This window comes from Chiloscyllium punctatum, chromosome 44 (assembly GCF_047496795.1).
Source record: "Chiloscyllium punctatum isolate Juve2018m chromosome 44, sChiPun1.3, whole genome shotgun sequence".
Classification (NCBI taxonomy): domain Eukaryota; kingdom Metazoa; phylum Chordata; class Chondrichthyes; order Orectolobiformes; family Hemiscylliidae; genus Chiloscyllium; species Chiloscyllium punctatum.
The window spans coordinates 35692776-35713696 of NC_092782.1; the positions used below are offsets into that span (position 1 = coordinate 35692776).

The 20921-nt window shown below is 41.8% G+C and overlaps 1 protein-coding gene across 7 annotated transcripts in view; it reads left to right on the forward strand.

The window, feature by feature from the left end:
* Positions 1-20921, forward strand: part of LOC140466870 (voltage-dependent calcium channel subunit alpha-2/delta-1) — a 662544-nt gene that overhangs the window by 623336 nt on the left and 18287 nt on the right. For all 7 annotated transcript variants that reach the window (XM_072562612.1, XM_072562611.1, XM_072562615.1 and 4 more), the window contains 6 exons: positions 6121-6188; positions 7068-7106; positions 7789-7860; positions 10206-10358; positions 17779-17831; positions 20705-20760. In XM_072562612.1, coding sequence (XP_072418713.1) covers positions 6121-6188; positions 7068-7106; positions 7789-7860; positions 10206-10358; positions 17779-17831; positions 20705-20760 — 441 coding nt within the window. The remainder of the gene's footprint in view (positions 1-6120; positions 6189-7067; positions 7107-7788; positions 7861-10205; positions 10359-17778; positions 17832-20704; positions 20761-20921) is intronic.

Consider the following 20921-nt stretch of genomic DNA (forward strand, 5'->3'; position numbering starts at 1 on the left):
TATACATTTAATGGTAAGGTCCTCTGGAGTATTGCTGAACAAAAAGATCTTGGAGTGCAGGTTCATAGCTCCTTGAAAGTGGAGTCACAGGTAGGTAGGATAGTGAAGAAGGCATTTGGTATGCTTTCCTTTATTGGTCAGAGTATTGAGTACAGGAGTTGGGAGGTCATGTTGCGGCTGTACAGGACATTGTTTGGGTCACTGTTGGAATATTGTGTGCAATTCTGGTCTCCTTCCTATCAGAAAGATGTTGTGAAACTTGGTAAGGTTCAGAAAAGATTTACAAGGATGTTGCCAGGGTTGGAGAATTTGAGCTATAGGGAGAGGTTGAATAGGCTGGGGCTGTTTTCCCTGGAGTATTGGAGGCTGAGGGGTGAGTAGTAGAGGTTTACAAAATCATGAGGGGCATGGATAGGATAAATAGACAAAGTCTTTTCCTTGGAGTCCAGAACTAGAGGGCATAGGTTTAGGGTGAGAGGGGAAAAATATAAAAGAGACCTAAGGGGCAACCTTTTCGTGCAGAGTGTGGTACATGTATGGAAGGACCTGTCAGAGGAAGTGGTGCAGGCTAGATTAGATTACTTCGTGTGGAAACAGGCCCTTCGGCCCAACAAGCCCACACTGACCCTCCGAATAGCAACCCATTCCCCTACATTTACCCCTTCACCTGACACTACGGACAATTTCGCATGGCCAATTCACCTAACCTGCACGTCTTTGGACTGTGGGAGGAAACCGGAGCACCTGGAGGAAACCCATGCAGACACGGGAAGAATGTGCAAACTCCAGTTGCCCGAGGCGGGAATTGAACCCAGGTCTCTGGCGCTGTGAGACAGCAGTGCTAACCACTGTGCCACCGTGCTGTTTTTCCTGGAGTATCGGCTAGTGCAATTGCAACATTTAAGAGGCATTTGGATGGGTATATGAATAGGAAGGCTTTGGAGGAATATGGGCCAGGTGCTGGCAGGTGGGACTAGATTGGTTTGGGATATCTGGTCGGCATGGACGAGTTGGACTGAAGGGTCTGCTTCCGTGCTCCTCATCTCTATGACTCTAAGTAATTAAAATAATGTTCAATAAAAGCAGTGGTTTTCAGATGATATTCAAGACATCGGTTGACTGAGCATTAGTCCCCTGTTTTGTTCTGTTGACTGGAGTTAAAAGTCTTAGAGGGCTATAGCGCAGAAAAAGGCCCTTTGGCCAATCACGTCTTCTTATTCTTCAATCTTCCTTTTAGGTTTTAGTGGTTTAGTGCTTGAGCTAAGGGTTCATCTTGGATTTCTCAATAGTCTATTGCTAATTCTTGATTGGTTTCTTAAAAGGTAATGGTCATTTTAGTGACATCACTTCCAACTGTATCCTTATTCATTCTTTGACATGCCAATCATTTTATAAGATCACCCTTTTCTAATAGCTTAGCCACCTTCGCCTTGCTTGCCAATTCCATCGATCTTCACTGAGATAAAGTGGCAGTATGAGCAATGTGAATGTCTGCCTTGAGGACATAATGCCCTCTCCTAATGATTAAACATCATCCCAAATGTCCAACTTGATATATCTGAATCATCTCCACATCCTATCAATATCCTTTAAATATAAGAACTGTGTGCGGCTATGCAATCACTGTTGATCCCAAAAATGAATTGCGGTTTAAAATAACCACACAAATATATACGACAAGGCTCTTACCTACTTTAAATTAAAATTTTAAAACACAGCCATGTCTTGCAGTAAAAGCCTTTTTAATCTCTAAGCGTTCTCACCTGTATGAGCCTAAGTTTACATTAGCCTAAGCATGCAACAGCAATAACACCACAAACCTTCCTCCTGGTCTGCACATATGGCTTTCTTCTCTGCAGAAATCGTTTACAGCTGACCGCGGTCAAATATGTTTCACTTCCTCACTTAAGTCAAAATTATTGAAAAGTTATTCGGTCCTACAATGTCAAGACCACAATTTCCCCTCAGACGTGGTTGACGATGCTCTCCACCACATTTCCTCCACTTCCCGCTCCTCCGCCCTTGAGCTCCGCCCCTCCAATCGCCACAGGACAGAACCCCACTAGTCCTCACCTACCACCCCACCAACCTCCAGATACATCGGATCATCCTTTATCATTTCCGCTACCTCCAAACGGACCTCACCACCAAGGATATATTTCCCTCCCCACCCCTATCAGCGTTCCGGAAAGACCACTCCCTCCACGACTCCCTTGTCAGATCCACGCCCCCCACCAACCCAACCTCCAGTCCCGGCACCTTCCCCTGCAACCGCAAGAAATGCAAAACATGCGCCCAAACCTCCCCTCTCACTTCCCTCCAAGGCCCCAAGGGATCCTTCAACATCCATCAGAAATTCACCTGCACCTCCACACACATCATTTACTGCATCCGCTGCACTCGATGTGGCCTCCTATACATTGGGGAGTCAAGCCACCTACTTGCGGAACGTTTCGGGGAACACCCCTGGGACGCCCGCACCAACCAACCCAACCGCCCCGTGGCTGAACACTTTAACTCCCCCTCCCACTCCGCCAAGGACATGCAGGTCCTTGGTCTCCTCCATCGCCAGACCATGGCAACACGACGCCTGGAGGAAGAGCGCCTCATCTTCCATCTAGGAACCCTCCAACCACAAGGGACGAATGCAGATTTCTCCAGCTTCCTCATTTCCCCTCCCCCCACCTTTTCTCAGTCCCAGCCCTCAGACTCAGCACCGCCTTCTTGACCTGCAATCTTCTTCCTGACCTCTCCGCCCCGCCCCCCTCTCCGGCCTATCACCCTCACCTTAGCCTCCTTCCACTTATCGCATTCCCAACGCCCCTCCTCCCTACCTTCTATCTTAGCCTTCTTGGCACATCCTCCTCATTCCTGAAGAAGGGCTTATGCCCGAAACGTCGATTCTCCTTCTCCTTTGATGCTGCCTGACCTGTTGCACTTTTCCAGCATCACATTTTTAAGTGCAAACCATGCAGCAATTTGAAATGTTTATAGTAAGAAACACCCATGGACTGATATTTTCATTTGTACCCTGGGTCAGTTCAATAGAAGGGCTCCTTACAGCATGAAGATGCATGAAAATGGGCAACAGAATGATTTGCATGGTTTCCTAATTGTAGGAAGTAGATTGTATTTATTAGTCAGACATGTTATGACACACCTCTATGGCTGGTGGGACTTGAACACTGACCTCTGGTCATGAGGGAGAGATGTTACTACTGCACCAAATCAGCTCTTGTTTATAAAAAGAATTTAAATCATCTGTTTGGATATGTTATGACACACTTGCATGACAGCTGGGACTTGAACCCAGACCTTCTGATCCAGAAGTATGAATGTTACCACTCCACTACATTAGCCCCAAGAGAAGTCGGTTGTATATAAACATTTGGCCTGTCAAGATTGCTCCCTCATTCAGTGCGATCATGGCTTGGCTGTTCTATTTGTTTCTTGAATTCTGCTTTCACATCTAACCCTAATCACCTTTGATTCTTTTGTTGAACAAGTACCACAGCACCAGGAACTCAGGCAACTGTCTGCGTGGAGTTTGCACATTCTCCCCTTGTCCACGTGGGTTTCCTTCAGGTGCTCCAGTTTCTTCTCACAGTCCAATGATGTGCAGGCTCAGTGGATTGGCCATGCTAAATTATCCATAATGTGAAGGGGATGTGCAGACTGGGTGGATTAGCCATGGGAAATGCAGGGTTACAGGGATAGGGTAGGAGGTGGGATGCCCTTCAGAGGGTCAGTGTGGACGCGATGGGCCAAATGGCCTGCTTTCAAACTATGGGGATTCTATGAACAAGAATCCAGCTACTTCTGCCTTAAAAATATAACCCCACATCTCCTGCCTAAAAGAGAGACCTCGAATTTTAGAACAATGCCCCCTAGTTCTGGGGTGACGTACAAGAGAAAACATCTTTCCACGATCCATGTCGGATCTTATACACTTCAACCAGTTCACCCCTCATTCTTCTGAATTCCTATGGAAACAAATCCAGCTTGTCCAACGTTTCTCCGTAAGGCAATCCACTCGTTCCAGTTATCAATCTATTGAACCTCTTCTGAACTCCCTCCAAGGCAACTCTTTTAAATATAGAAAAGGTATGCCAGATTGATTCTCTATACTAAGATGTTGGGTAAGTTAGGCTTGTACTTGTTGGAGTTTTAGAAAATGAGATGAGACCTTATTGAAACATTAAAGATTCTTCGTGGGCTTGACAGTGTAGATGCAGAAAGGTTTCTCCTCATCGGAAGAGTCCATGACTATAGGCCACAGTCTCAAAGTAAGGAGTTGCCCAGAGAAGACAAAGATGAAGAATTTTTTCTCTCAAAAGTGGTGAGTCTATGGAATTCTTTACTACAAAGAGTTATTGAGGCTGTGTTTGAGTATATTCAAGGCTGAGAAAAACAGATTTCTAATCACTATGGGAATCAAGGTTATGGAGTAGGGCAGAAAAGTGCAGTTAAGGATAATCAGTCAGTCTTGATCTCATTGAATGGTGGGACACACTTGATGGGCTGAATGGTGTGTTCTGCTCCCTCTTCTTATGGTCTCATAAAGCCTTCCTCTTACAGAAAGACCATCGTTTGTATTAGACTATTCAAAAAAGAATTGTATGGAATTATGAAAATAATTGGGGTGGAGTGAATAATGACCATGTGGCATATTTTTGCTACTTCATCTTGTGGTTCCAATAAGATGGTGTTCCTGTTTTCAAAAGATGGTGATTCAGTTCTTGTCTGAAGAATGATACATAGTAGAAATTTTATGTTCCCAGTTGGTGTTAATTATTGGAGACATCACTTCCCAGAGTGGAATCTGTCCTGTTACACCCTAAGTTTGATTTTATCATAGAGATCAGTGATCAAACGCATTCACAGAGGCTGTTAATGTACTTTCAAAATAAAGAGTAAATGCTTATTAAACAAGAAACATGAACTATAACGCACTTGGCAAAAGTTGGAAAGTTTGTATTGAAAACAGAAACGTTTTCATCCACATGTAATCCCTGATATCTTCACAAACACTCAAACTTGAGTAAAGAGTCACCACTATTTTCACCCTAAGGCTCCTTATTCAGATTCAGGCTGGAAGAGTTTTTACTCATTTTCTTTCAGTGACTTTCTGTGCAGTCATTAGATGCTTTTCCCTTCATTGAGTAAGTATTCCCAACTCACCAAAAAAATCTGCAAGTTAAGCTCTCAATCACTTTAAACTTCAGAGCAAAAACATAGAATTATAGAATCCCTACAATGTGGAAGCAGGCCATTCGGCCCATACCGACTCTGCCAAGAGCATTCCACCCAGACCCAAACCCCCTACCATGTCCCTGTAACCCATAGTTAATCCACCTAAACTACACACTGTAAGCAAGTTAGCATGGCTACTCCACATAGTCCACAGATCTTGGGTCTGTGGGAGGAAACCAGAGCACCCAAAGGAAGCCCACACAGACACAGGGAGAATGTACAAGCTCCACACAGACGGTTGCCTGAGAATGGAATCAAACCTGGGTCGCTGGCATTATGTGACAGCAGTGCTAACCAATGAACCACAGTGCCACACAACATATCACCCACATAAGTTTCCTCAATGCAGTTGTCCATCTGCCTTGTCTCCACCATCAGGCAGAACCTACTCATAGATCTTCTGGCTTGCTCTGTTTCTGTTTTCCACTGGATTCGTGATGCAACAACACAAGTTTATTTGCTTCCTGGCTTTTTTTAAATAATACTCTGCACTATTCAACTGCTGCTCCTCAAATAAAGGTCATAAAAATGCATGCTAGTGTAAACAATCTCCAGACTCTCCTGCACCCGGAAGGAAAAGCCAGTAAAACTTCAAAATGGAGCTCCCGTATCTTCATTTCCAAGTATCACTTTCTTTTTGACTTGAAAGTTTCTAGCTCGCAAATAAAATGCTAAGAATAGCTAACCACAGCTTTCTCATTTTAACACACCAAAAGATTTAAAATTCCAGTCACAAGTTATACATTGTTCTCAACATAATGGGGCATGCAGACAAATAAACCAAGTGGAAAGAGGGGGCAAAAAAACACAATTACAGCTGACTCCCCTTTACTGATGTTGATTGTTACATTTCTCATTGGATTGCAGTTGTTGGAGTAAAGCTTGATGTAACTGCCTGGATGGAGAACTTCACCAAAGTAGCAAGTAAGAGCAAGGTAAGAAAATTAAAATACCAAGCCCTAGCATTGGCTCATATGCCATGATGCAGATATTGTTTTAATTTTGAAGTGCTTTGGAAATAAATATCACTCCTGTACTTATCAATGGGCATATCATTTGTCTTCAGTTCCTGTATCAACCGACCATTTCCTAACTCATATATTTAAACTGCAAAATCGCTGTGTCTGCAAAGGGTTGTGTCATCTATTTCCACCCAGTGAAGGTGGAATATGGCGCTACACTGAGATTTCATATAGTTGTAACTAGATATTTAATTTCAAGCAGGAGGGACATTCTGTCTGTGCTTAAGGGACTCTTGAGAAGTCTCCTTTAAAATCATTTCAAAAACCTGGACCTAACTTAGATCAGTTGATAGCTGTGTGTTTCTTTTGAAGGCCTGAAACGTTCTCAAACTGGAATAACTGGAGCAGAACCTCTGCTTTGGGGCAAGGAGGAGCAGGGAATTTGCTCTGTCTAAATACACTGAATGAGCATCTAGTGATTTCAGGGCCTTACTTTATCTGTGATCTTGTAATCAAGATAAAACTTCTTTAACTTACTCAAGTTGCAGCACTTAACTTCTTCTGCTTCCACCCAAAGTACCTGTTCATTCACTGTCCCTTCACCAAATACACTACTTAATCTTTCTGTTCACCTCTCTTCCTGCCAACATATTACCCACTAAAAATGGTCCTTCCTTAAATCTCCACTCTCCAACCCTCATCCCAATTCCCTAATAGTGTACTGTACAATACTCCTAAAATCCTCCTCCCTAAGACCAAGTGCCAATTAAAATTGGAAAATATGTTTTAAATGTCTTAAATTGTATGTATTAAAGATTGTTTGTATGTATTAATGATGTGCTTTTGTTACAGTGTTATGGTGAAATCTGTGACTGCACAAAGAATAGCAAGGTAAGACTTTGCATACCTGCATGCTGTTAGATCTAAAGAAGACACATATATTTTATATTTCTTTATATGAAAGTGGAGGATTTAACACTCCCAGGAGCTGTACCAAAGAGAGCTTTCAGTTAATCCTGAAGCCACTTTGGCCCGATTCAAAAGCCAGCAAGTGTAAATTGAATGTACTAAGTCTCATGCATGATCCTTATGGATTAAACCCAGGATATTTATTAATATTCCTGCCAGCTCATCAGAAAGCATTTTGATTCAAGCATTTTGAATATGAATTCATAACTTCAAGGTTTATTTGGGGTTATGTTTGTTCTATTGTTCAGTATTTCAGCAGATTAAGTTGGGTGAGCGAAATGTTGTAGTAGAATTTATCAATTAATTATAATCACAAACAAGAGAGAAAAGATTCACATTTGAATTAAAATCTCTACTGAAATAGATAATTTATAAAATATGCACAAGATCAATGTCAAAAAGAATTATTTGGACAATCTCAATTTACTGAATGCCAGTCCACAGCACAAATTTCATGTAAACTATTGACTAAACTGTTGTGCAATAAACGGGTGAACTGTACCTAAAGAATGTAAAGAAGGTCTTTAAAAAGTGTACCTGAGCCTAAACAATTGCATTTCTTTATAGTTAAAATCAATCATTCTTGCTGGTGTTTTCTCTGCAGCATTTTGACTGTGTTATATTGGATGATGGTGGGTTCCTGCTTATGTCAAACCAGGATGAATATATTGGAAAGGTAAATGTAATTAAAACCTTCAGCCTTGAATGATCTTAATTATTTGAGTTAAAACATGCTTGCGTTATATTAAGGGTGATGATCGTGTTTTCCTTCAACACACATTTATAGAAATGTTTTCTGAAGTAATAATGCTGATGTTGTTCAGGTCCCCTGTTGGCAGTAATCATAAAATGAGGGAAGAATAGATGACATATTGTATTTCACCTCTAAGATCTGGCTTTGAATTCATCATTGATCATTGACCACAGCATAAAATTGTCTTCAACACCAATTGACACTTATTTTAACAGCGATTCCTTTTAACATTATAGGAAGCAACAAACATGATTAGTGTGGGAAATGAATGTATCTCTCTAACGGTAGTAAGAATAGTTCTGAGACTCATAGGATAGATGTGTAACATTGTCTCAGTCCAATGAAATAGCTGACAACAGTATTGAATACTGTTAATGACAACAATTTCTATTCATATAGCACCTTTAACATAATTCCAAGCTAATCCATAAGGAATGTTATCACATGAAAGATTGATAGTGATCCACTGAAATATCAGGGCAGATAGCTACACGATTGGTCAAATACATTGTTTTAAGAAGCGTCTTAAAGGAGGAGACTAAGATGAAGCAGTTTGGGGGGAAGTTCCAAGGTGGGAATTTGTGAGAGTCTTGGAAATGGTAGGCAGGCTCACCAATGGCAGAGTAATTAAAGCAGTAATGCCAAGAGACCAGTATTAGACGGGTTCAGTGATTTCTGTGTATTGTAGGACCGAAGGAGTTCAGGAGGATCGAGATCATGGAGTGTTTTGAAAATGAGGATGCAGATTTAAAGCCCTGGGATTGGATAACTGGTGCCAATATAGATCAGAAAGCATAGCGGTGATAGGAAAATACGGGGTGAATTGCAACAGCAAAGTTTAGATGACCTCAATATTATGGAGCATAGTAGACAGGCGGTCTGTTGGGAAAACATTAGAATAGAGCAGTCTTGTGTAGGAAAGGGGTGATTGGTTTCAGCCGTGGATCAGCAGAGGCAGGGTCAGAGCAGGGTGATGTTATGAAGGAAGAAATAGGAAGTCTTAGTGGCAGTATGGATACATGTCAGAAGTTCAACTTGGGGTCAAAAACGAACAGCTTGTTGCAGCCTCAGGCAGCTGCTATTGAAAAGTGCTGTGGTTAGTGGCTGAGGAACAGGGTTTGGAGCAGAAAAAGGCATGGTTTTAGTCCCCAATAGGAACTACAGCCAGTCTTTTTTTTTTGACAAGTTATGAACAATATTCATACTCTCTCTGGTCCAAGAAAGGAGGCAGAAAGGGAACCAGCTGTCACGTTTTCTGATTGGCCTACATCAGTTCTATAAAGGACTTCTGCTTTGACCATTCTACATTCAGATCCATTGTGGAAGCTCAAAATTAAATTGAGGTTGTAAATTCATAACAGGATTTTGACTCCAGCTGCTCGGTTGAAACCTGGATGAGTGAACCGTTAATGTAACTTGGTAACTTTATCCTGCCAGGATCTCTGTCTAGATGTTTTAATGAACTGTTGAGCAAAGGCATCAAGGATATCTACTCTGAGTCAACAGGGCCTTTCTTTATTTATCTTAAATCCCAATTGCACCATACATAGGAAGGCACCACGATTTTCTAACAGGTGAAGGCCACTGAACACTTGATGGGAGGTTGAAGAGATCGAAGCCCCACAAGTCACTGTAAGACTCCTTTCTCAGGGACAGGGTGATTCCCCCTTGACCCTGATCATGCTGCCTGTGCTCTGACAGCAGCAAGCAGCCATGCTAGTTGTTATCAGCTGCAAGCTTCCAACTTCCTGCCTGTTACATCAAATAACCTCTGCCGCATATCAGTCACTGCAGGCGACTTTCAAATTCAACCTGCTGTCCACTTGTACAAAACCTATCCATGGTTAAAACATGGATTAATTCAGTTGACTCTCTGAAGAATTTGCTTGAAGGTAGGATTGACCCCTGGGCTACCTTGAAGAGGAACAATCGTTATTTTGTGCACGAACAAAGAAGCCAAGCTACAAAGTTATTTATCTTGTTGCAAAGTTTCTTTGGAAGCCAATATCTAATATTTACACCATCTTTTATTATTGTGTATGTATGCAATTGCATTGAGCATTTGTACAAAATAATTGGCGTCTGAGTTGACTGTCAGGAATTTCCTTGCGATTTCTCGTGATCAGTCATCAGAACTTTCTAGTTTGTCAGGAATTTCCAAGTATCTTACAATATATTTCCAAATAATTAAATTCCCAGCAGTCAGTTTAAAGCTCTTGTCTAAATTGTAGTTCGAACAGTTTTAACAATTCCCATTGCTGTTTCAGATTGGCAAGTTCTTTGGTGAGATTGATCCAAGCCTGATGAGACGCCTTCTGAACACATCGCTGTATGCCTTTAACAAGTCCTATGATTTTCAGTCTGTGTGTGATCCAGAAACAGAGACAAAAGCAGCAGCTGGGCTTCGCTCAGTCTTTGTTGTAAGTAAATTAAAGTTATTGATACTGAATGTAATGGAGCCTCAATTCCACAGTAATGGCTGCCTACAGTCAGAGAATGAGAAACTCGAATTGATTTAATTTCATATCAATGAAGTCACAGACTGACATGTTTTATGTAATTTGTAAGCTGTTACTTAAAAGGTTATACCCAAATTTCTATTTTATTTAAGGAACTCATTTTTTATTGACATTGTAATGAGACATATTTTATGAGTACTGATTTCCTTACAATTCATCAGTCAGCGCAATGTGCCCAGTCAGAATGTAATAGTGGACCTCTGCATGGTGCAGTGCTGCTTGCTGTCAGGAGCTTACCAATCCCCATCAGTCCCAGCTCTGAGATTCACAAGTTCTGACGCCAGAGCTGAGCGAAGTGGGGAGTGATTTTTTTTTACACTAAAACAGCACTTAAGTGTAGTGCCAAGAAGACTGCATTAAATTGAAGTGAAAGGGATTCATTTGTGAAATGGAAGACAAGATGCTCTTCTGGCCTGTCACCGGAATTCATACTTGTGGCAAAGGAAAGTGATTGTAATTGTCAGAGGTCAGTTGTTTAATTGGGTGGCATGGTGTCACAGTAGTTAGCACTGCTGCATCATAGGACCAGGGATCCAGGATATGATTCCAACCTTGGACAACTGTGTGGAGTTTGTATGTTCTCCACCACGCCTCCTGGTGCTCCAGTTTTCTCCCACAGTCCAAAGATGTGCAGGTTAGGGTGGATTGGCTGTGCTAAATTGCCTGTAGTATCCAGGGATGTGTAGGCTAGGGGGATTAGCCACAGGAAGTACAGGGGTGTTAGGGATAAGGTAGGAGGTGTGAGTCTATGGGATGCTCTGTGGTGGATCGGTGTAGCCTCAATGGGCTGAATGGCCTGTCTCCCCAACTGGAGGGATTCTGTGAAGTCACGGGACATCACTGTGCAAATCATAAAAATATCAAATGTGGAAACACGTTTCTCATTCAGTAAGGTTATGGCTAATCTACTATTTCAGCTATTTGCATATCCTTTGATGTTCTTAGAATCTAAAGGTCAATTGTTTTCTGATTTAAATTTATTTGATGAGTGAACATTTTTAGCCCTCTATATTGAGAATTCCAAGGACCAACCACCTTTCTCGAGCAGAATTTTTTCCTCACCTCTATTCTGAATGGTTGTGTCTTACCATGACTAATACTGTAATTCCAAGTTCCAGACTTCGCCATGAAGGGAAATATCTTCCCAGCATCTACCCTGGTAATCCCAATGAGTTAACTTTAAGTGCTTCATTGAATGCACCACTCATTCTCTAAACCTCAAAGAATAGAGGTTTAGTGTACTCAATCACCTCTCATAGAACAATCCCCTCATCCCAAAATCAGTCCAACGAATTTTCACTGAACCCCCTCCTAGGCCAAGTACAGTAGAACCTCGATTATCCGATCAAGACGGGCAGGGAGTATTTTGTTTGGATAATTGATTGTTTGGATAATCAATCTGATCATAAACAAGCAGTAATTTATGAGTGCCAGTTATCCAAACATTTCTCTGTTATCTGGCAATGCACGCCATAATGCTGTTTAACAGATAATGGAATGCTGAATTGCCTAGTGCGGTTTTTATGGGACCTTGAGATCTTGTTCAGATAATCTGAAATTTGGATAACTGATGTTGTACTGTACATCCTTCTTTAGGTAAGGTAACTAATTGCACCCGGTAATCCATGTGCAGTCTGATCAAAGCTTTATATAATTGCAGTAAGACTTTTTTCACTTTTGGACTAAATCCTTTGTTTATGTAAAGCTTAATCGGACCCATTTGTTTCAACTCTTCATTTTCTGTCCTGTCACCAATTCTCAATTCATGTTAACATATTATCTGCCATCTCATTATTCCTAATTTTTTGCAATAATCTCTTCTTCAGCACCTTATCAGATGCTTTTTTAAAATCCAAATCCAATACGTATGTAAATTTCTTCTTAAACAGCCTATTCAAAAGTTCAAACAGCTTTTTGTTAAAATCTGGTTTTCCTTTAAGGAATCTGTGTTGGTCCAAACAAATTACAGTGTGCTGTTGGCAGATTCTAGTATTTTTTTCAACCAATGATGTGGCTCAATGGTTAGCACTGCTGCTTCACAGAACCAGTGACCTCGGTTCAATTCCAATCCTGGGTGACTGTGCAGAGTTTGCACATTCTCCCCATGTCTGTGTGGGTTTCCTCCCACAGTCCAAAAATGTGCAGGTTGGGTAAATTGGCCATGTTAAATTTTACTTTAAGGATATGTAGGTTAGGTGCATTAATCGGGGTAAATGTAGAATGGTAGGGCAATGGGTCTGGGAGGGTTGCTGTGGACTTGTTGGGCCTAATAGCCTGTTTCCACACTGTAGGAATTTAATTCTAATGTCAGGTTATGTGGCTTGTTTTCTGTTTCCTTTCCCAAAAAGTGTTTTTTTTTTAAGTTGCTATCTTCCAAACTATGGGAACTGCAACTAAGTCTAGGGAATTCTGGAGGTTTTCTCAGGGAAATATATGTCTTAGGCCTTATAATCATCTTCAATTCTTTATGATGAACCTTCCTCCCATCATAAGGTCATAAGTGGGGCTGTTTCCAATGATTATCAAGTGTTTGCCCCTGTCTGCTTCCCTCAGATAGGTCAAAGCAGTTGGCTTGATCAGTAAGCCCAGTGTTCATAAGTCTTTGTTTCAGCCTCCAGCTTCCCAATATGTGGATGCATGGAGAGAAAATGCCAGGTTTGAATGAACAAAGGTTCAGCCATAACTGAAGAGTTCTAGTTTATTTCATTCTAAGGTAATTTGAGGGATTACAGCGTTTTATGAATGCTGTGGTTACTCCTTATAATTAATATCAAAACATCTACTAAAAATACACCAATCTTTGGATGTGAATATATTTGTCAAGTTTTCTTTTAAAAGTAGGAAATCATGAATTGGTTTCAATTTTTTTTGTTCATACGTGAACATTACAGATTGAGTAGTAATAACGTACAAATACTAAGAAGCATAATTCTGCAAAATACAAAGGATTTATGTGCCAGGAAGAATGATACCCATTTGCCTAAAGTCATGATCCCATGAATCTGATGAAAGATCAAAGACTCTTAACATTTAACTCTACGTTGCTCTCTCCATAGATGCTGCCTGATCTGCTGAGTGGATCCAGCATTTTTTATTTTTATTAATCCAGACCCATCATTAATTCACTAATCCTCTTTGAAAAGCATGTTTCCAGCTACTCTGTCCAAAGTAATAAAGTAATTAACTAAGCAGAGATGACTGGGCAGGTGATGTGCTGTAGCTGTATGATGTGGGAGCTGGCTGATCCCATTGTGAATGGCAGTGACCACATCTGCAGCAAGTGTTGGTTGCTAGAAGAACTCCGGCTCAGTGTTGATGATCTGGAATCTGAGCTTCAAACACTGCGGCACATCCGGGAGGGGGAGAGTTACCTGGATGCTTTGTTTCAGGAGGCAGTCACACCTGGGAGATTAAGTAATTCCCACTCAGCTAGTGATCAGGGAGATCAGACTGTGACTGTAAGTGAGGCAGGTAGGGGGAACCTGAGTTCAGGAGTGCAGGAGCCTCAGCCCTTGACCTTGTCCAACAGGTATGAGATTCTTGCTCCCTATACGGATGAGGAAAAGGGCTCTGGACAGGATGAGCCAGCTGACCACGGCACCATGGTGCAGAAGGCCATTCAAGAGGGGGAGCAAAAAGACAAGTAGTTGTTATAGGGGATTCTATAATTAGGGGGACAGATAGTATCCTTTGCACGCCAGATCGGGAGTCTCGCATGGTGTGTTGCCTACCCGGTGCCACGGTTCGGAACATCTCTGACCAGCTTGAAAGGATATTGGAGTGGGAGGGGGAGGATCCAGTTGTTGTGGTCCACGTTGGGTCTAACAACATAGGCAAAGCTAGGGTGGAGGACCTGTTTGGGGATTATCGAGCACTAGGAAGGAAATTGAAGTACAGGTCCTCAAGGGTCATAATCTCCGGATTACTGCCCGAGCCACGTGCCAATTGGCATAGGGATAAGAAAATTAGGGAAGTAAACACGTGGCTAAGGGATTGGTGTGGGAAAGAGGGATTCCACTTCATGGGGCATTAGCATCAGTTTTGGAACCAGGGGGATCTGTACAGTTGGGACGGTCTCCACCTGAACTGATCAGGTACCAATGTTCTAGTGAAGAGGATAAATAGGGTGGTCAGTAGGACTTTAAACTTCTGAGTTGGCGGGGGAAGGGAAAGTGAAAGCGACAGGGAGTATGGAGTTAAATTGAAAGATAAGCAGCAGGATAGCATATGTGCAGGCAGATTTAAACTTGAGACAGACTGGGAGTGCAGCAAAAAGGAAGGATAACTTAGGACATCTTATGACTTCCAATATCTCTAATGATAAGAAAGTTAGCATTAAGGCACTTTACCTGAATGCTCGTAGCATTCGTAACAAAGCAGACAGACTAATGGCACAGATCATCGTGAATGATTATATTGTGGTAGGCATCACAGAGACGTGGTTACAGGGGGGTCAGGACTGGCAGTTAAATATCCAAGGGTTTTCAACTTATCGAAAAGACAGGGAGGTGGGCAGAGGGGGCGGGGTTGCCTTGTTAGTTAAGAACAAAATTAAATCTATGGCACTGAATGACATAGCGTCGGATGATGTGGAGTCTGTGTGGGTGGAATTGAGGAACCACAAAGGCAAAAAAACCATAGTGGGAGTTATTTTCAGACCTAACAGTGGTCAGGACCAGAGGTGCAACATGTACCGGGAAATAGAGAAGGCATGTCAGAAAGGCAAGGTCACGGTGATCATGGGAGACTTCAATATGCAGGTGGACGAGGTAAATAATGTTGCCAGTGGATCCAAAGAAAGGGAATTCATGGAATGCTTACAGGATGGATTTTTGGAACAGCTTGTCATGGAGCCCACAAGGGAGCAGGCTATTCTGGACCTAGTGCTATGTAATGAACCAGACTTTATAAAAAATATTAAAGTAAGGGAACACTTAGGAAGCAGCGATCATAATATGGTAGAGTTCAGTCTGCAGTTTGAAAGAGAGAAGGCAAAATCGGATGTAATGGTGTTACAGTTAAATAAAGGTAATTGTGAGGGCATGAGAGAGGAACTGACGAAAATAGACTGGAAGCAGAGCCTAGCAGGGAAGACAGGAGAGCAAAAATGGCAGGAGTTTGTGGGTAAAATTGAGGACACTGTACAAAGGTTCATCCCCAAGAAAAGAAAGATTATCCAGGGAGGGATTAGACAGCCATGGCTAACAAAGGAAATCTATCAAAGAAAAAGAGAGATCCTATAAAGTGGCCAAGAGCACTGGGAAATCAGAAGATTGGGAAGGCAACAAAAACAAACAGAGGATAACAAAGAGAGAAATAAGGAAGGAGAGGATCAAATATGAAAGTAGGCTAGCCAGAAATATTAGAAATGATAGTAAAAGTTTCTTTCAATACATAAGAAACAAACGACAGACAAGAGTAGACATTGGGCCACTTTAAACTGATGCTGGAAGTGATGGGAGATAAGGAAATAGCAGGAGAACTTAATAAGTACTTTGCATCAGTCTTCACAGTAGAAGACATGAGTAATATCCCAACAATTAAAGGGAGTCAGGGGGCTGAGTTGAGTGTGGTTTCCATTACAAAAGAGAAAGTGCTAGAAAAGCTAAAAGGTCTTAAAATTGATAAATCTCCTGGCCCCGATAGGCTACACCCTAGAGTTCTGAGGGAGATGGCTGAGGAAATAGTGGAGGCGTTGGTTGAGATCTTTCAAAAGTCACTGGAGTCAGGGAAAGTCCCGGATGATTGGAAGATTGCTGTTGTAACCCCCTTGTTCAAGAAAGGATCAAGGCAAAAGATGGAAACTTATAGGCCAATTAGCCTAACCTCGGTTGTTGGTAAAATTCTAGAATCCATCATTAAGGATGAGGTTTCTAAATTCTTGGAAGAGCAGGGTCGGATTAGAACAAGTCAACATGGATTTAGAAAGGGGAGGTCATGCCTGACAAACCTGTTGTAGTTCTTTGAAGAGGTGACAAGTAGGTTAGACCAGGGAAACCCAGTGGATGTGGTCTACCTAGACTTCCAAAAGGCTTTTGATAAGGTGCCACATGGGAGGCTGCTGAGCAAGGTGAGGGCCCATGATGTTCTAGGTGAGCTACTGGTATGGATTGAAGATTGGCTGTCTGACAGAAGGCAGAGAGTTGGGATAAAAGGTTCTTTTTCGGAATGGCAGCCAGTGATAAGCGGTGTCCCGAAGGGTTCAGTGTTGGGGCCGCAGCTGTTCGTATCATATATTAATGATCTGGATGAAGGGACTGGGGGCATTCTAGCGAAAGTTGCCGATGATACGAAGTTAGGTGGACAGGCAGGTAGTACTGAGGAAGTGGGGAGGCTGCAGAAGGATCTAGACAGTTTGGAAGAGTGGCCCAGGAAATGGCTGATGGAATTCAATGTGAGCAAATGCGAGGTCTTGCACTTTGGAAAAAAGAATACAAGTATGGACTACTTTCTAAACGGTGAGAAAATTCATAAAGCCAAAGTACAGAGGGATCTGGGATGCTCGTTGAGGATTCTCTAAAGGTCAACATGTAGGTTGAGTCCGTGATTAAGAAAGCTAATGCAATGTTGTCAATTATCTCAAGAGGGTTGGAATATAAAAGCAGTGATGTACTACTGAGACTTTATAAAGCTCTGGTTAGGCCCCATTTGGAGTACTGTGTCCAGTTTTGGTCCCCACACCTCAGGAAGGACATTCTGGCACTGGAGTGTGTCCAGCAGAGATTCACATGGATGATCCCTGGAATGGTAGGTCTAACATATGAGGAACGGCTGAGGATCCTGGGATTGTATTCATTGGAGTTTAGAAGATTAAGGGGCGATCTAATAGAAACTTACAAGATAATACATGGCTTGGAGAGGGTGGACGCTAGGAAATTGTTTCCGTTAGGCGAGGAGACTGGGACCCGTGGACACAGTCTTAGAATTAGGGGGGGTAAATTCAGAACAGAAATGCGGAGACATTTCTTCAGGCAGAGAGTGGTGGGCCTGTGGAATTCATTGCCGCAGAGTGCAGTTGGAGGCTGGGACGCTAAATGTCTTCAAGGCAGAAATTGATAAATTCTTGATGTCACAAGCAATTAAGGGCTACGGGGAGAATGCGGGTAAGTGGAGTTGAAATGCCCATCGATAGGCCAAATGGCCTTATTTCCGCTCCTATGTCTTATGGTCTAAATCTTGCTCTACATTGGAAAATTGTTGTCATTTGATTGATTTATTCTTGAATGATGTCACATTAAGATGGAACATTTACAATCATGATGGGTTGGATGCTGTTTATTGAATACTGAATTAACAATGATGTTTCTTAAATCATTTTTAGCCCAGCATAGTCGATATTTTGAATATAGGTTGGTGGGCATCAAGTGCAGCATGGTAAGTGAAAATTGCTTTGTTATATTCACTTAATTGAACAAGTGACAAAAAAACACAAATTTTGATGGCGGCAGGGAATCAAACATATCAACAAGGCAATATTAGACTGCATTAAATTTGTAAGGCTTTAAATTTTGGTTAGGCAGTTTGACAAAAAGAATAAGGACAAAACTGACTCAACTTTGTTTGTTATGTTTTAACTATCTTATAGCCCCTGCAGCCTCCACCTACACATGCTTGGGAAGGGAGCAAATGGTAGCCCAATAACTCAATGTTAATTTTGAGAATGTTCAATTGCCTCAACTGGGTCGCAATATTATAGCAGATAGGCTTAGAACCATTTCGAATTTGTCACTTTGTTTTTATTTGATCCTTTTATTATATCGCTTGGTTTACCTTTGCACATTTAGTGCGGCTTACTTTCTGTGCTGCTTCCTCATTCATTCAGTCAGGTTTTGTGGACGAGAGTGAGCACCTCTCTTAACAGGGCTTTCCAAATTCCACAAAAACCAGGAGACTGTCCTTTCAGCCCGCTCTTGATTATTTGAACATCAGAGCTGAGGTGAGAGTGACTGCCCTTTTACAGCAAGACAGCATTTGACCGAGCGTGGAACAATAAGCCCAGCAAAATTGGAGTCATTGAGAACTGGGGAAATTTCTACATCAGGTGGAGTCATATCGGGCAAACAGTTATCTGATTGTTGGTGTTGAAGGTCATTCTTCTCTGTCAAAGGGCATCTCTGCAGGAGTGCCTCAGGATAGACACCTGAGGTCAAAACCGAGATGTCTGATGATAGCACTATGTTCAACACCATTTGTGATTCCTTAGATACAGAAACAGTTCACGTCCAGGTCTTGCTACATCTGGACATCTTTCAAGCTTGTGCTTAAAAGCACCAAGTCACCTTGTGCTACACAATTGCCAGACAATGACCATCTCTGATAAGGGAGAAGCTCATCATCACCCCATGACAGTAAATGGCATTAACATCGCTGAAAGCCTCACTCTCAACAACCTGGGGCGTACATAGATAAGCAACTAAACTGGACCAACCATATCAACTCTATGGTTACATGAGCAGGTGAAAGGATAGGAATTTGCAGTGAGAACTCACCTGCTGTGTTCCCAAAGCCTGTCCGCTATCTACAAGGCACAAGTCAGAACAGTGATGAATTACTCTGTACTTGCCTGGATGCGGGTACTTTCAACAACACTCAGATGCTCGACACAGTCCAGAAAAAAAAAGTCCTGCTTGGTTGGTACTCAAACTGCCACCTTCAGCATTCACTTCCCTCACCACCGATAAATAGTGGCTGCATTGTACACCACCTACAAGATGGACTGCAATAACTCACCACAGCTCCCCTCTACCACAGTACCTTTCAAACCCTTTACCTCTAGCACCTGAAAGGATAAGGGCACCAAGTGCATACAAACAGCACCAGCTGTAAGCTGTTCTTTAATTGTCACTGGATCAAAATCCAGTGTTTTCCCTTTCAGCACTATGGGTCTCCCCAAATATTGCAGCAGTTCAAGAAATCTGCTTGTTACCACCTTCTAAAGGGCAATTCGGAATGGGCAAAAAGTGCTGAATTAGCCTGAGATACCCAACTCCTGAATGAATGCAAATAAGGAACAGCCAACTGCATGTAAAGCTAACTGGAAACTGAACAAGTGACTGTTAAGAGGATAAGTGAGTTCTCCTTGACTGATTTTCATCCATTCGAACCTCAGAGTAGGTCTTGTGTCCAGTATTTGAAGAGTACAATACACAGTCTAGATTGTAGTTTGATTCATATGCACATGCTTTATGCACACATGCCCGAGAGTGGATGGAGCTTGTTTCCTAGAGAAGTGGGAGATTTGGGTGCAACAGAGCTTTAGTTTCCCATCTGCCAGCTTCCTTTATCCATTATCAAATCTGCAGTCAGCAGCAGACAAAGCTTATAGAGGAAAGCAATCCTTATTGAACAATGGAATTGAGAGCATTCAACAGATGACATTCAAATTCTAAATTCTAATGACATGCTAAATTATATTCCTAAACCATAACGATCTTGTTAGTGTGATACCGGTGAGTACTGTATTCTCTGGAGAGGCAGGTCATTGTAAGGTAAAGGTAAAGTCACCTTGTCCCAGAGGATCATAGGGCTGCTCTCTCATTAAAGAGAGAGAGGTGATGGGTGGTGCTTTAAACTAAGGTCATCATGCCTCAGGCAAGGGGAGAAGGCAAGACATTGATGGTGACATCAGCTGGTACAGGAATTGAACTCATTCTCTGCATTGCAAACCTGCCGCCAGCTAATGAGGAGCTATGTTGTTTATAGCTCGGGCTGTAAGGTCGTTCTGATATTAAAGCTCCCCAAACTGATATCTTGTTTAATTAATGACGATATCCAATAGGAATGAACTTTGTATAATAAGTAGGAAGCATATTTTCAGAACTTAACATAAATATTGAATCTTTGCAAACCATATCACAGTAACTGAAAAGATCTAAATAATTGGCAAGAGTCAAAGAAATAATATTTCAGAATGGAATTTACATTCAACCACATGTAATTATATAGTAAATGATTTAATTTGCAGCTTTTAGTCACTTTTTCAAATGTTATTTCTTATAGGTATTCTTTACTTGAGAAATGCTGAATTTTTCAATGTGTCTTATATTCTGCATTCAACTTATAACAAAAAGGGTTGGATATTTATTTTCACTGCCTGGCCATGAATTTCAGACCCTTTACAATTGTGAGCATGTTGTAGATCTGAAAGGAGCATGTGATTTGTCAAGCAGTGAAGGGGAATATTTACCCCTACAGCTCTTGGCCTCATTATTCAAATATTTACTTTTTATCTCTTTATTGATGTCCAGGTCCTTACTGCAGCAGCTGTTCCTCAGCCTTACCTTCCCACACTTACTTGAAGCAGGTACCTGAAAATTTCTTTGGTGGAAGCTGGCATCTCTGATGTTTATTTATGTTAATTCTATTGTAAATGAAAAACCATCAGAAGCGAATTGAATCATGATCCATTCATACAATTAGTTTGAATTACCACACTGACAGAATCCCAGTGTATGTTGATCAGGC